The sequence below is a fragment of the Halichoeres trimaculatus genome, unplaced genomic scaffold (assembly GCF_033239565.1).
Source record: "Halichoeres trimaculatus isolate MK-OKI-2021-1 unplaced genomic scaffold, fHalTri1.1 fHalTri1_scaffold_24, whole genome shotgun sequence".
In the NCBI taxonomy this organism is placed as follows: Eukaryota; Metazoa; Chordata; class Actinopteri; order Labriformes; family Labridae; genus Halichoeres; species Halichoeres trimaculatus.
This window is the reverse complement of record NW_027437202.1, coordinates 8,370,985-8,388,034: the sequence shown is the minus strand read 5'-3', so window position 1 is coordinate 8,388,034 and position 17,050 is coordinate 8,370,985. Positions and strand designations below refer to the sequence as shown.

The 17,050-nt window shown below is 42.3% G+C and overlaps 1 protein-coding gene across 2 annotated transcripts in view; it reads left to right on the top strand.

The window, feature by feature from the left end:
• Positions 1–5,100: 5,100 nt before the first annotated feature.
• The window catches only part of acvr2ab (activin A receptor type 2Ab), a 38,275-nt gene continuing 26,325 nt past the window's right edge, over positions 5,101–17,050 (top strand). Inside the window, exon 1 of one of the 2 annotated variants that reach the window (XM_074664283.1) lies at positions 5,101–6,029. In XM_074664283.1, coding sequence (XP_074520384.1) covers positions 5,975–6,029 — 55 coding nt within the window. In that variant the 5' untranslated portion in view covers positions 5,101–5,974. The remainder of the gene's footprint in view (positions 6,030–17,050) is intronic. The other variant, XM_074664282.1, reaches the window with a different exon arrangement.

The following is a 17,050-nucleotide window of genomic DNA, read 5'->3' as shown; positions in this document are numbered from 1 at the left end:
GACTAATGTCTTCATATTTCTAGCTCAGTTTTATGAATGGTTGCTCCTGTCTCATCTTTGATATCAGATCTGCTTTTACTATTTCCAACCACATCTCTGTGGGCTTTAACATTTCGTGCTCAAGTAGCTTAAATCTCCTTCCTGTTGACCTCTAAAGCCTTGGGTTTCGTGGCTATGCTGCTGACAGCTCTTGCATGTCTGGGTGTAAAAACAGTAGCTGTTGCAGATCTCTGCTGGCACGCTGAGGATTAGGAAGACAGCGATACCTGCCTCCATGACATAAGCGTGAACTGCCAACCAGGGCTGAGGATGTAACCACAGGTTTGTTCTTTCTTTCTCCAGCTACATCCTGCTGACCTTGAAAACTAAAAGACTCCTCCTGCTCGTCTTAATCTGTGCTTCAGTGGAGATATAAAGTGCAGCTACGAGCGATGACGGCTCATTTTTAACTCGCTAATGCCTCCTCTTCTGTGCAGGGTTCGTGCAAGGACAAGGAAGGCAGCTGGGTGCCAGATGAGAACGGTAATTAGGCCGGTATCCACCGGGCTTTGGTTACAGGTGCAGATCTGCCTGCGGGGATGAACAAAGCTGTCAATGGAAAAGATCATTCATGCTGAAACAACAGAAAGGAGGGAGGGGGAGGGTTGGCTGGCTCTGGCTACAGCGAGCCGGAGCCAAGACAAGATAAATCGCTCTGAGTGGCATCGCGACAAGTCCAAAGCAGGCGTATAAATCATTTTCCCGGGCGCTTTAAGAGCAGAAGGAGAGGCTTTGATTTTAGCCGGGGAGCCATAACCTGGCCACTGAAATACCTGCTGACCGTTTTTAATCACATATGTACCTTAAACAAATTTCTCTCTTGCTGAGTTTTAAAACGATGCTGAAGACTTGAAAGTCATTCTGGCCCATAAGGCTCCATATTGGACCGCTGCCTGGTTTAGTGCATGCTGTTGAAAATGTATTTCACTGTCTCTTTAATGTGACTTCCAGTCTATTTTTGCTCCTGTGCCTGCCTGCATATTTTCTCTTCACTATGCAAAACAGCCTCTTAAAGTCACTGGGCAAAATCAGTTTTTGTGTCACACTTTCCTGCTCTGTTTTCCCGCCAATGAAGGTGAATCTTGAGATATTTTAAGCAACATGTTCCTCAATCGTCGTGTCACAGTTTGAGAAAGGTTTTTCCAGTTCCAGCACGCCTCAGTGAACAAAGCCAAGTCCATAAAAACACCCAGTTTAATGTGGTTTAACTGGACTGGCCTGCACCGAGCCCTGACCTCAAACACCTTCAGGATGAACTGGAACGCCGACTGTGAGCTGGACTTTATCTTCCAACATCAGCGTTGAACCTCATTAATGCTCTGCTGGCTGAATGGGATCAAATCCCTGCAGCCAAGTCTTTAAAATCTGCTGGGAGGACTTTAACCAGAAAGGAGGGGGCTGTGAGAACAGCTGAGAATTACTCATAGCTCTGGAATGAGACGTTAACGAGTGATTTAACAACAGGTAAATCAGAGAAAAGGAGGAACACATTTCTACAGGAGTAAGAGTTAACCCAGCTCTGCTTAGCTTCTCGAAGCAGATACTTATACAAAAGGAAGCTCAATGTAAACTAAACAACTTCAATGATGTTTTTCGTACATTTTTCCAAACTTCGGACTTGATCATCTTACTTTACTTTATTTCAAACAGCTCTTAAAAATCCCCTCATCACATTTCCCATCAGCAGAGGAAGCTACTCGGTCTTAGGTTTGGGAAAGTCCATCCTTTCATTCATCACACACATCTGCATCCTAAAGTCTCCACTCCCCTCGGTGTTTCCCTGCTGCTCTCTTCATCACACACACACACCATCATCTCTAACCTCAACATTACCATTTTAAAGCGTGTGCGTGCAGTTTGAGACGTATTTACATCCTTTGTTGCTCTACGCTGCACTTTGCAGCAACCTGCTTTTTGTTAAAAGCACTTTGTCGATAAATTTGACTTCCCTCGACACTCAATACTGAGTCCATTAAGCCGCAGAGCCACGGGGCTGCTCTGAAGCAAAGGGCCACTGGTTCCAGTAAAGGTATATCTGCTGAGCTCTCATTAGCGAGCATCATCATACGTAATTCTGGCACGTGTAATGCCATTAGAGGGGATTTGGCATCTGATAGTTGAGTAATGGGATTAGCTGGCCGGTAAATCTCCAGTACCAGAACTGGAGATCTTCACCACTCAAAGGAAGACAGAGACACACAACCCGACCTGGCTTCTCCATGCGAGTGTGATGCAAGTCATCCCTGTGTCACGGCTGGATGTTTACTAATGTGTTTGTCATTTGATTTCTTAAACACACCTTTTTTCAGGAGGAAGATGCTCCAGGAGTGGCACGGGTCTTCAGTCAGCACCTGTGGGAGACAATCGATGTATCAATCTCAGGTGCTGGTGTGACAAATCATGACAAACATGTAAAATATAACTGATACAGGAATATTTATACTATCCCAACACTGGTTATGAAGCTAAATCTGATGAGTGTGACTTTATCATGACACTTCCTGGTTTTAAGTCCATGTAGGCCCAGGTTTCTGGGTCGCTACACGATGTTTGGTGGAAACACAAGTGTACAGAAGTGGCTGGACACAGATTCCCACTAATCTGATGTTGAAAGCTGTAGGGGGAGGGGGCTTCATCAGCTTATTCTCCACATCTGACAGAAAACAGCAGCCCCTTTAATGTCCGCGGAGTGAGAAGTACAGTGTGTAAGGACTTTGTTTAACATAAAAGACTTCTTAGAGCAGTGCTTTTCTTTTCTCAACAGCATTAATCTTCCTTTTATGTTTCTAAGACGCCCTTTTTGTTCTGTATAATCCATTTTCCCCACACGTACATGCTTGCATACTGTACATCATTATCACACCTTTTCCACCTCAACTCAGCTTAACTAACAATATCTTTTTTGTTCCCTGATTTCTTCTTCTCGCCCCGTCTCCTTGAAAAATGTTTTCTTTCAGTTATAACATTACAAAAGCGATATATTCCTTTTGTTTGCTGCATTTATTCACAGAGAAAACAACCTTGTGTGAGATTAAAGGCTGAGTCATATGTTTTATGAGACCTGCCATTACAAATCAGACACAGATGTATAAAAAGAAAACAAATCTATTACACTTATCCAGGTTTCTATCTTTGAGTGTTTAAGTTTGGGGCAGAATAACAGTTTATTGTTATTTTTCAGCAAAACTAACCCCAGAGCCGTCTGCCACTTGACTTCAGCTTAACACTCACTGATATCTGATGACATTCGCTGAAGTCTCCTCATATTTCAATGTGCGACAGTGAAGGTCTTTGTAAAAACAAAAGTATGATTAACAGCTGTTTGTGCTCCGGTCATAATCCTGATTTATAACTTTTATTTATAGCTTTCAGTTCCGGGTACAACAAAAAACTGCCAAACAAAAATATTCATAAATCACTGGTCACAAAAATCATTTCACTTGGGGTCATTTTGCATGAAGCTTTAATCAAATCAGAAGGCTGTGTGAGGTTCACACCAAATTCCTGTTAATTCAATTAGCTAATTGTATGTGACGCAAGGCAAAGGAATGCAACAATGAAGCTTATTCTTATTTGCTCTGATTTGGGAAACCACAAAGGTCCTGGAAGATGTTTCTGATGTTTCTCAGTGAGTAATCCGAGAAAAATGCTAAACACACCAAGGATGGCGACAAGATCTTCCCAGAAAGTGCTGAAAACTCAAAATCAGCCAAGGGGGAACAGCATCTAAACAGGAACTGAACTCCTCACCCTGGGCCTCAAGCTCCTAACATTAAGCTGCGTTCAGGATTGTGTGTTTTGCTGAGGATGAAAGCCAAACGCTCCAGTATTGAACAGGTGACTCAGCTTCCAGCTTGTCAGAGAAATCCCCCAAGACCCTTGACCTCCTAATCGTTTAGCAGCGCTTATGGTTGGAGATCTGCTCCAGGCTATTAGAGAGATTAGTGTCACGCAGATTTGGAAGCAGGCCAAGCCTATATCTGTGCTTCATGGTATTCTCAGCGTTTATTACTGAGCACCCAACACATGTTGAAATCTGATACAAGACTGTATAGTAGCACATACTGCAGCATGGGGCTATATGTAGGTGCAATATGTGGTGACCTACATACACTGACATGCTATATGTTACGAGTATGCTGCCTATTTAAAACAGGATACATTCTATGGTTATGAAACACAAGTATAATTGGCTATGGATGCTGCTTAGGATCCCTAGCATACCTTTTTTCACATTTAATACAGTATAATAATTAAAATCATGAAAACACTTTCTGTAATAGACCTGTAATTACACGGATAACAGTCTTGAAAGTGTTGTTAACAAACTATGAACATTGTTTCATGTGTTTCTTGGTTTCAGATTATAGTAGTCTAATTAGAACCGCCCAGCTCTTTTTGAATCGGTGCACACATGAGCACAAAACGAGCATCCCTCCGGAATTAAAAACAATCCCCTGCTCGTAAAGCAGTTCTAGCAAGCTAGCTAAAGTGGAGCAGGCTAGAACCGGAAGAAGGGTGTTTTAACTTCAAAATGATGTCAAACAAGTGTAAAAATGTTGGAATTTTGTAATTAAAAATTCTGAAAATGGGATAAATAGAGAATGTTTTGGTCTATGTGTCAATTTTGTACTGTTAAACAACAAAACAAGACTGTTTATACATAGAAAATACACAATATGACAATAAAAATACTTCAGAAATGGACCAAAAATGTTGCAAAATCTACGTTGTCTTAAAGGTTCTGAATAAATAACGTGTGCTTTTGTTATCATGTATTGCATGGTTATTACATGTAACTTGTGGGTTTTCTTTTCATACTAGTTAGCAAACAGTCCACTGATGGTGCAACACATTATGCTAACAATATGTGGACAAAATCCGCTATACGACTACGAAAAGGCGAATAATGACATCCTTTTCCATTTGAAAACAAAAAAAACAACAACATAAAGTGGTAAAATTTGGGACCTGTTTTATTTTAAAGGGCTACGGAAGTTGTACTCACCAGTTTCGCGGTTGATTTAGCTTGACGCCGGACTATGACGCCATCTTGAAATCGTCCCGACCAGAGGAGGAGACGGACTCTGGAAAACCAGCTCGTCCTAAACTCGATATCTGCTTCAGATACACGGATTAACAGCAGCATTAGATGTTATTCCTTACATACGATACCGTTTCCACTTGTTAGCTGAAGTTATTTCGAAACTGACAGGCTGTTTAGTGCACTTTGTTGCAGCTAAAAAGACGAGAGGGAGCCCTTTAATCGGTTGTTTCCCTGTCGTAGGGGACGGAGCTGTGGTTGTGGCCGGACTGTCGGGACGATTCTGACGCTTCCACACGGAGTACACCAACAGCAATATATGAATAAGAAAATCACCTTTTTGTAATACAAGACTGGGGAATGCTGAATCCAACGCTGTTTTGACGTTTCAGAGCGATGCGACGGAGCTTTTGCCAGGATAAGTTTGATTGGAGGACGGCGAAGTGCGCTTGATTTCCAGTCCGATGGATGTTCGCCCTGCCCGGCTGTGGCTCGGCTCTCCTCTTCCTCGGTTAAACTACAACAGGCACAGGTGAACACGTATGATCATAACAATGCTGCAGATCTGGCAGGTGCATGACAGCCCTGGCTTTTATGCCAAAAAGTCAGTTGCTCTTGTGTAAACCTGGAAATACCACCATCTTCTTCGTCACCCTCCTCTTCTTCATCAGCCTGCTCTTTGCCTCTTCTTTTTTTGGACCACTAAGGCTGTCAGTACCTGGGATATTCTGGATTCATGCTCGATTTTGACAGTTTAAGATGTCCTATTTGCAGAGACAGTGCTCTTTAAGGCACCAAGACATTTAATTTGACTCAGTTATTTTGAGATTTCGTCGTTTTTTTGTTTGTTTTTATTCTCTTTCCAGTCAGAGGATCAGATTCGGATGGAAAATGGGAGACGCCACCAAACTGGCCTTCGCCGTTTTCCTCATCTCCTGCTCTTCAGGTGGGTGTGGAGGGGGGTTATGCATGGTTTATTACCAGCAGTGGGGAATTCAATTCAGTGCTTATTGTTACTTCTGCAGAGTGCAATGCATAGCTGGCTGTTGCATGTGGAGAATGCAATGAAATGCAATGCAATACAAGCCTGTGGGAAGAAGGGGGAAAATCCCACTCTGCCGTTCCGCTTCATTATTGATGCCCTTTTCTTTGCATTCTCCATGTGTGCATGTGGATGTGCGTTGACATCCATTGTACACAGAGTCCAAGATGGGGCCAGGGGACCTCAAGGGGTCCTCGAAGGGGCTCTAACTAATACTTACAGGGCTGATTTGACATTTTTAAGCTTAATATCAGTGGAGCAGGGGTTTATATGAGGATAACTGTGGTGTCCTTACTGTTGCAACCAGTAGGGACACTAATGTTATAACAGTTTATCTAAAGGACAACACGCTGGAGTCAGCAAGTAACCAGAAGATAACATGTAAAATTGTGATTTTAAGGCTTTCATCATTCATATCGTCAGTTTCTTAACTTGTAGACGGGTTATACCCAAGTATCATGGTTCAGATCGTCCTGCAGCCTAATCCTTGGTTCATGTTGTTGTTATTACAGCCCTATATTTTTCTTCTTCATGGGTTTTGGGGGACCTTATGCACTCAGTGAACCTGCTCATCCTCCCAAAATGAGACCGCCAAGAATCACATGACACTGAACTGGTTTTGAGCGAGCAGGCAGCTCTTCTCTAATGAGTAAACACAGTCTAAATACTGGTGGGAAGCTAATACAAGTATCATACTACCTAAATTTGCTCTGATGTTTACTTCATCACATGCCAGAAAGGCGACAAATTGTAACCCGGTGCTTTAAACTTCCATTTCTTGCAGCGGCTGCCATAAATAACACGTCCAATCTGATAACAACAACAGCGCAGCTTTAGTTTCACTTTGTGTTGCCTGCTGGTTTGACTGGATTGTCATTGACCACAGTTGGAACAATTCATTTGCAAAAATCACACCTAAGGGCAGGATTTTCTGTCTGTTGTTGTTTATTAATCTGAGTATTAAGTTTCTTTAAAATGCAAAGTGTTGTTGACAAATGGTCAGGTACTTGTTTAACTTTGCAAACCGGTTTTCCGTGCTGTTTGGGAGCGAAGGACCTGGCTCGTTTACACCTTAATGAAAGCTGTGAGACTGAAGAAACAGAGTGTTAAATACATATGAAGTTGCAGGGGAATTGTCCTTTAATGGTGTGCCCTGGGGTGTCTTTGAGTAGAAATTAAAAGGCCTCTCAGATGCAGTGATACTTAGGGTTGGTTGGAGGCTAAGCCAGGTGCTGTGTGTGAAGCAAAGTGTAGCAGATGATTATTCCTCTTGCTCATTACGCTCTGAAGTGGGGAAATGAACGGTTTCTCCTCGAGATGGAATAATAATCCTTCTGAAATACAAGTTGAATTGGCACAGCTCAAGAAAACCTGTGAGAAAGGCACTAAGCCCAGAGAGAGGTTTTTTTACCGCTTCATGCCAAAAATTGTCCAGAAAATGTTGAGATCCTGAGCTTTAAAAATACAGGCAGGGAACAATAAAAGGACAAATTATCTCTGTTAAAGCTACAGTTGACTTATCTGTAGAAAGATTTTAAAATGATCAAAAAGAGTGAAAATAGAAATTGATATTTCCTTATTTTGATGTGAAAGTCTTCATTTGTTATTTTTATTTTGTCAACTGAACAAAGACATGAGTGGTTTTCCAAATAAATCAAGTTTTACATTAAGCTGTTTGAGTTTTCTTCACTTGTATTTCAACTTTTAGAGCAGTCATTAATTAGATGGTGTGAAGGATTAGCATGCTATATGTGGTTTATAAGATTCTTGTGATAGGACTTCTGTCTATTTATGAACACCCGAGTTGCCTGGTTAAGCCTTAAAAACCAGACATAGCATGCTTTTGTAATACACCTTTATTAAGGAGGCGAAGGTGTCCGACAGGCAGGAATGTGAAATTTGACCTGGTTTATTGTTGCATCCAGCAGCTGCCCCATGTTTTGATCCCTGCTGGCATGTCTAAGCTCTGCTGTAGCACATGGCGGGTCAAGGTTGTCTGCGACAGCGTTGATGTGACAGGGTAGTGAATGAACGGGCTACTTGTGTGCGTTTTTGCTGCTTTTGGTTGCATTTAATACAAAAAAACAACAGTAACAGGCCTCTGCTGAACTGGAAAATGACATTTTACTTCCACTGATCTGATAATGTGCCACTGGTGCAGGCGGATGTTGAACTCAGGGCGACCTCTGCCTCTGATCACGTGTTCGCCTCAACTGCTAATCTGTAAATATTTACTGTGCTGCTTCCTAACTTATTGCAGGTTTTAACAGGGCTGAGCAATCCTGTGTTGATATCATTGCCATGATTTTTTCTGCACTGAGCAATATTATTATCATCACAAATTATAAGGTGATTGTGCAGCTTGTTAAAAGAAGATCTTGATAATGACAGCAGCCCCAAGAAAGCAGGCGGTTTAACAGAGAGTACTCTGAGCTTCTGTTAGCAACTTTAGCTGTGATTTTAGGTTAGAAATATTCTCTGCTCATCTTTCAGAAGGGTTTTATTGGAGCTAAGATGTCTAAAACCCTGACTTTTCCCATTTGGTGTCAGAAATTGTAAAAGCATGTCAACACAACAGCATCCTGGAAGATAAACACACAGCTGGGTGTGTTTACTGAAAGCTGGAAATATCAGCCGTATATCTTCTATGGTTAGCAACATGTGACTTTTTGACCCCCATCGCCGTCTCATATTCTCCCATGAGTTAATGACTCTAAGCTGAAGCAACAGGACTCTGTCCTCCTCTCCTTCCTCCTCTCTTTCTGATGTGATGCAAGTGGAACTCAGTCAATCAACCACAGGCTGCAGAGGTCATCTTCGGTGTAAAAGTCATGTTTTGCTGATGATTTGGAAGAAAAATGGCTGTTTGCTTCTCTGCATGTATTCACTCCAGGGGCTGATGGATGGGTCGCTCTCATCATGCTCTGCCTTCACATTTGGCCTCCTTTTTTGTACACTGCAGCAGTTTCTCACAGACATTGATCCTCTTGCACACCAGTGTAAGGTTACATCAATATGGTGAGGATGGAGCAGCTCTGGGGTCTTTTTTTTTAAGTCTCAGCAGCAAAACAGATCTGATGATTCAGTTTCAGCTCTGCAACACATCAAACTCAACTATCTGGAATCAGTTCATCATCAGACCGGGGTCTCTGCTGTCTGATTCATTGACTAAAAGCACAAATACCAGTTATTTCTGCTGGGACAGATGAGTGGCTTCCAGTGGATTTAGTCAACTCTAAGTGTTTCCTGCTGCAGAGCTGAGTTTGTTTGTGAATTTGGTGTTTCCAGTCGACCCTGACCTTTGACTTCCATGCCGCGGAGAGAAACCTCTTCCCTCGGGCAACATCTAACAAACACTTCTACACTTTTGAGGCACTGGTTTATTTCAACACAGTTAATTATTAGTAGACAAGTTTCTTCTTGAATCTACGCAAAGACAAAAACTACAGCTCAGTTTTGCAGTCTTCTTCTCCAGTATGTGCTGCAACAAACTGTCCAAATAGCTGACTAAAAGTAATGTTTACTCTGCCTCGCTGAGTTGATTATTTACTCTGTAAAAGTTGAAAACCATCACAAGTCTATTGATTGAGTGAAAACAGAGTTTCTCTCCTCGTATGAAGCTTAGCAAGCAGTAAAAAGATGTATAAACCGTGTATTTATGTGTTGAGGCTCAAAAGGGTTATTTATCTGTGATCTGGTATCTGGCTTGTAAACATTAAATTCGTATAAAGCAAAAGGACATACGGCTGAGTGGAAGTAAAGCACATTTGATGCTCATGAGGCTGTAACTCATCCCTACATCCAGTCCATTTGGTCTGAGACTAAACACTCCTTCTTAATCATCCACCCCTCTGCTGCTGCTGCTGCTGCTTTTCAGGTGCTTCACAGCTCCTCAACCAGCTCACTCCTCCTCCATCTTTTTCTAATATGAGCTCCTACATTATGCATCAGGCTCCAAAAGCACAGGTGTGTTTGTGAAGTCCAGATGTAGCCTCTTTTTCCCATCAGACCCAGCCAGTCTGACCGCCTCCTTCTGGGGTCGTGTATCATCCTGAGCTTCAACATCTTAAAAAACAAGCCTCTTTTTTTTTTTGTTCATGGAGGATTGTAACCAGACGCAGCACGTTGGCGGGTTCAGCTGAGGAAGTTATGGCGCAGTAGTAGCACTGGTTAAATTAAGACTATGACGGGTGTTTGACCCTCTGAGCGCACAGCAGGAGGAGTCCTGGTGTCTGTTGTTGTGTTGGATGTACATGTTTACAGCTGGAGATTGGTGGTGAAAATGTATTTATTGTTGTTGCTTTTCAGAGGTCAGGGCCAAGGTTATAATAGTGAACTAAAACAAAACTAAAAAGGAAAACGAAAATTTAAAATACATTGCAGTTAACTCAAACTAATGAATTAATCGGACACATTTTCCCAACCAATTTTACGACAGTTTTTCGGCAGTTGTCAGCGCTGTACGGCACCATCACAGCGACGTACTGGGACGAGCTTGTTTACTGCACTGACTGGCTGTGCGCTGTGCTGCGACCAAACGTAGAGGAGCAATGAATCAGAGCATCTGTAATAGTTTAATTTCATGTGAGTCTGACTTTATTGTTGCCGAGTCCAAGTTTCTAATTATTAAAGCTCATGTTATATTGTTTTATATAATTTATGTTTTTATTATTTTTATTTAATTTATGTTTAAACTATTTTTATATAATTTAAAACTAAAACTAAACTAAAACTAAGCCTTGCAAAAATTAAAACTAAATAAAAACTAGAATGCCTGCTTTAAAACAAATTAAAACTAAACTGTAATGGAAAAAAATGTCAAAACTAACTAAAACTAAACTATAAGGACAAATCCAAAACTATTTTAACCTTGGTCAGGGCACATTAAATACGAGGTTAGCTAGCAATTTTTCTTAAATTTGGCAGATAACACAAGCTAATCATCGCATGTACCTCTAAGTTGACCCTTGACCCATGTGAAAGCTCTCTTTTTAATGCAAACAAAGGCTTTGTTGATCTAATTTGTGTTGCTTAACTGCGGTCGTCTTAATCTGGAGTTTTTCTTTTCAGTGGTTTTAAAAGAAAGAAAAGGAAAAACAAGCGTGGATGACCTCTGGAGAGTTCAGGAGGATCTCTACTTGTTGGTTTTCTGGTCACTGAGCCACGCCGAAACCAAATCCTCTTCTGTTGACTTAATTAATGGTGTTTATTATGTGTGAAAGGCGCGGCAGGTAACCTTTGTAGAAATGACACAATAATGTTATGACAGGTCCTCAAAGGCCCAAGGCCTCTTGAAACACTCTCGCCACATTAATGACTATCTAAACTTTCACTACGATTATAAGTCATCCAAACACCGTAATTGCTGCTGAGGGGATTTTCTCCTGCTGCAGCGATTTGTTCCAACCTGCTCCTGGTTTCACTGGGCTGAGTGTTGCCACACAGGACAAACCAGTGGAGAAAGCAGCACAGAGGTGAAGTAATCAGGGAAATCATTTGAAAGCCACTTAAACGTACTTCTCTGAGGCTGACACCATCTGATGCAATAAATCTTATACACTCCAAGCTGGCCGAAGAAATGCAAAGGATTATTTGCAAACGCTGCAAGGCTCTGAATCTTTTTATAACCTCAGCGTAGAGGCAGTGAAGAGACTAAAATAACATACATATTTAATTCAGATTCCTGCGAGGAAGCAGAGGTGTGACGAAGACGTGAAGAAGACAGTTAGAGCCACACTGTCCCTGACTTAAATCATCATCATGGTTATAAATGTAGATGTATATTTTCAGGGCTGTTTGCACCCTAGTTGTAAATTTTCAAATGCAAAACATTTCACACTTCTCCCAAAACAAGAATCACCCTCTATCCTCCAGCAGCAGCGGTGCGGGTCTGCAGGGCCAACAAGAGTTCAACCTGTTTCCAGCAGGGTCACATGTTCAACATCCGGCACAGGTATTCATCCTGTCAGCACGTCCTTGAGCAGAAGCTTACCTGCTCAGCTTATTGTAAGTCACGCCGTGTAAAAGCATCAGCTAAAAGCCTAAAATGTAAATGCAGACAGAGCGCACCTCTGTAATGGGAAGTCGATGAATTGTCCCTGTAAGCATTACTGACTCAAATTAAAACTAATGATAGGGAGGACGGTGAGTCGAAGGTTGAAAAAAACAGCATCACCTCAGGCGGGGAGCTGTGTTTTTCTGCAGCATCAGAGCGTCGAGATGTGGACATACAATACATGCAGGACTATTTTATTTTAGTCCACACCACTTGAAGTGTCAGTCCCCCAGAGAATAGTCCAGATCGGTCCTTTACTGTAATTAATGCATCCTGCAGATGTTGCTTTATGTGCTTGGGAGAGTTTGAGTCTAGACAGGCTGGCTGCTCAGACGGAGAGGCCCTGCTTTGATCCTTGATTAAAAACTGCGAGCTGTACATTCATCATGCTCTTGTTTCAGGCTCTCTCAAGAGTCCTCGCCTGCTTTACGCTCCCTCCTTCCTCCTCTCCTCTCCTTCCTCCTCCTCGCTTTCGTCCATCTCTCGCCAAGATTCCTCACTGTCATGAAGGTCGCTGTAACCTCTTATCACCAGAACCACTAAAGGGTAATGGGTTCTCGGGGACTCGGCAGGGCCGGGGTGAACACTGCTTGCTGGTGATAATGTGGGTTCATCATCCTGCCATTATTGTCGCTGTCACTTTGCGTTACTATCTAATAAACCTTAAATGTCACTTAGGATGCAGCCATGTGAGCTGAAAACATCAACAGGTCTTTGGTGTGACATTTATTATCCTGTTAGCAACACAAATAACACATTTAGAGAAATTGAATGAGGAATAAGCTTGTAAATCAGAGCGGATATCCTGCTGAAGACTGAAATAATATTATGCTTATCAAAGCTGCTGGAAAACAAGCATTTAAACCCTCTTAGATGATCCTTGTTTACATTTCGATGAAAGAGGAATCATTCTTTGTGCAACAGAAACATAGCGCAGTTATTTCTCACACTTTCAGTTTGTGCAACACAGAATGAAGTCTGTTTTTGCAAAACAAGGTGAAAAGGTGCAGCCTTGATTTGTTTGCAGGATATTTGAGTTTGCAGATTTAATTTTCAGCAGTCATAACATGCAGAAATTCATCATTCTACTGCCTAAATTTCTCATTACTATATGATAAAATGTGTCTCAGACTCCAGTGATCTAAAATCCCACTGTAGTCACTGGTTTGTCTTTCCTGTAGCAGAGCTCTGTGGGTTAATCTCTTTAATCTGCATCCTCTTTGACACGTGTGGCTCACTTGTTGCTTAAACCTGCGTGTTGATCTCGCAGTGAGCCGAAGAGGGGATCTGTTGTGTCTTGAAACTCTTAATGCTCGTGAAGTATTGATGGGAAGGAGTTTTGTAATGGCGGTAATTTCCTGGTAATCACTGAGTCATCATTGGTATTGATACAGAAGCCTAAAAGCCCTGCAGATACTCTATATATCATCGTTGTCCTCTGCATCAGGTGGAGCCACAATTCTTATCCGACCGCACATGAAATTTAATCTCAATTAAAAATACAGGTTTATTTTGGAGCTGTGTGACTGGAACGCGTCATTAGTTTACACTAAATATAAAGATGAGAGCAGGAGTCAGCGAGGTCGTCTGACGGCGGATGAAAGACAGAGGAGGGGGAGTTATTGACTCCCACCGTTTATTGGTGTGTCTTGTACAAATGTGAGCCCGGCGAGTGCAAACAGAGAACATAATTGAACGGCAGACATCATGTCTTGGAGGGGCCACGTGAGATGACTCAGAATGGGGAGGTCTCTTGGCTACTCACATCAGCAGTTGCAGCAGTAGCCTGTGATCTTGCGTGGGCTAACCTTGACCACAGAGTGTATTTTTATACACTTTTAGCTCCCCAAGACTCCTATTTTGATTTTTCAGGCGTAAGCAGAGCTGCAGGGGGGAACGTGATAGCGTATTTTGATTACACTGACTGTAAGGGTCCCTGCAATATGAATTGTGATACTGTTTCTCTGAAGGTTTTATTGCAAGCCTGCATTACCTTGCAATGGGTGCTTGAGGCACATTCAATAGCTTTACAGCAGTGGATTATGGGAAATATCTCTCTCTGAACTGGACTCGGCTCACAAAGGACCAATCTCCTCATATATATAATAGCTTGTCTGCTGGTCTCCCTCCTCCCCTCCCTGCCTGCGTCCTGCCTTCATTGATTGCTTGTTTTATAAAAATGAATTGAAATGCCCGTGCTCCAGGCTTTGTGATATTGCAATATCACTGCAAACTCAATACACCGTACAGCTTTAAGCCCAAGTGGCACTTAACACACCCTTCAAATAAATCCAAACAATCGGAGCAGAGAGGATGAGAAAAGAGCTTTTTTTTTTTTTTTACGGATCCTTATAGGAGACATAATGAGGAGTTTGAAATTGCTTGTCCTGTAAAGAATCTCCAGTATGCGCTGGCTGACTGCATTACGCACGAGGGACACTGGCTGGCATGTCCTCCTTGTACAAAATGATCCAGTCCACCCTCCTCTCTCCTCCTCCTCCTCCTCCTCCTCCTCCTGACCTGTCCAGCAACCGGCTCCATCAGCGCTAATTGAGGCGGAGACCAATGGGCGTTTGTCGCTCGGGCATACCAGCAGGGATTAAAGGGATTGGATTCAGTTGCTGAGTGCTGTGGTTTTTAATGCCCCCCTCCTCCGCCCTTTCCACCAGCTCGCCACCATGCCCCCGCCTCCTGCCCCTGTGGAAAGAGTGCAGCCTTTGTGACCAGCTCACCCGAGCCAACCCGACCACCCCTGCCATGTCACGACACCATCTGATTGGGCATTAAAGCAGGGCTCCGGCTAAACCCTGTCTACTGTAAAACAGCGTCTGGCTGTGCTCAGACTACACTGTTACCTCTCTATTCATTCAGCTGCTGCAATGAGATTACCACTCCTGCTGGAGCAAATACGAAACTAATATAATTACACATTTCCCCCTGAAATACATCATCTCATGGACGGAGCAACCCCATCTGTGCTCTTATCTCCCCCACATCTCCTCTGTAATCATTTTTTATGATTATTAGCAGCAGAAGCTACGAGGCTAACGTGTTATTGAGCTTTGTGCCTTACACGTTCCGATAATTTTCCAAAATATTATTGACAATAAACGATATTACTGTCAATATTATTTTGATTTTTTTTCCATTTTTTCATTGATGTAATTATGATAAATTATACAAAAAATTAAACAAAAAATAGAATAAATTTAACAAACAAGAAAGAGGAAAAAAAATACAATGAAAATGAAAAGGACTCTCTTTTAGAAAAAAATACATGTCAATGAAAATAATTAATACTAATCGAAAACAATAAAACATAGACCCTGTCTCTAAAGAAAAACGAAACTCAAAAAAAACAAAACAATATATAGCCTAATTAAAAGGGAGTTTATACAGTTCCTGAATTGTTTGTAACATGTACTTTTTCCCAGTCGATTACTTTTATTTCTATTTCCTTTGCCGACCAAAAGCCTCAGTAAGAGCGGATTGTCAAAGAACAAGGCTCCGCTGCACCTCCCCTTCTTCTTCTTCGTCGCCACTGTTTTCAAACAAAAAGCTGGTTGGTGTTCATGAGCTCACACTTTGTTCATTCTGATAAAAAACAAAATATTCCCACACTGGGACTGTGGCAGGCAGCTTCAGAACCGTATCTTTGGTGCCATCACTCATATTAGTGTGTGTTTCCTCCTTACCCCTCAGGACGCTTGCTTCAGCTCTCTCCGTGTGTACGCGCGAGCAGCCCCGTCTTCACCCCAAAGATTGCATTTTTGACAGATGCTCACTCCGCTATAAATCCGATAAATCCGCTATAGAATCGTCCGATGTTAGGAAAGATAGACGTAGTGAGCCATCTTCTCATTCAGCGTCTTCGGTCAAAAGAGAGGACGTTTTTATTTATCGTTCGGTTAATTGATTTATTGATTATCGTGACAGGCCTACGTTACGCTCATTCCTTGACCTCGCCATCGGCCACTTGACTCCCATGATGCCCTTGGTGCATAATGTGTGTGATAGTTAAACATCTATAAATGTTATTTTAAAAAATCTTTATCCAGCGAGCTAGGAGCTGCCCGGGAGGCAAGTGTTGATGTGAATTTTAAACCCAGAAGTGGCTACAGAGAAGTTAAAAACCAATTAGTTTGTTGGAATGAAGTAAATAAAATGACTAAGCAGTATACGGAGCCTGGAGGAGGATCATGGAGACGTTTCATGCTTGTTTGACTTACTCTACATTCAGTGCGTAGAAATCGGATCTCGTCAGGTAGTCGCGTCAAATTGCTCCAGCAGTGAGAACAAATTGCTAGCACCCAGCAGCTTGACTCTTGACCCCAGCCTCACTTTTTTCTTCATCTCTATTATTAAAAAATCATCGCTCACATTTGTTTTCACCTCCCACTCCCACACAAACCAGCGCCCCAAACAGCCATACATCACCCCGAGCCTATTCCATCTAAGACCGGACGCAGATGATAAGTTGATCCTTAGAACAAATTCCATCATAACGAACAATCCCCACTCCTGGCAGCCTCACAAAAAGAGCCTTGATGAATGAGTTGTTTACCTACTTCAGTGCAGGCCTGGCCCGCCAAAATGCCACTTCATTATGAGGCTACAGAGCAGAGTGCTGCATGGACGGCCTCTGTGACCAGCCAGAGGAAATTAGATAGTAGTTCCTGGATTCCTCTGCAGTTGTCAGGCCAAAACATGCTCAACAGACGGCTTTTGAGTCTCTTATCTAACACTTTAACTTAATAATTGTACGTTTTTGCTTTCTAACTCCTGCTGCGTGATGCAGAGACCGCCTGTCAGCGCACAGACACGTGAATCTTCGCAGTTTTCTCAGAAGCGTCCTTAAATGTGATATACA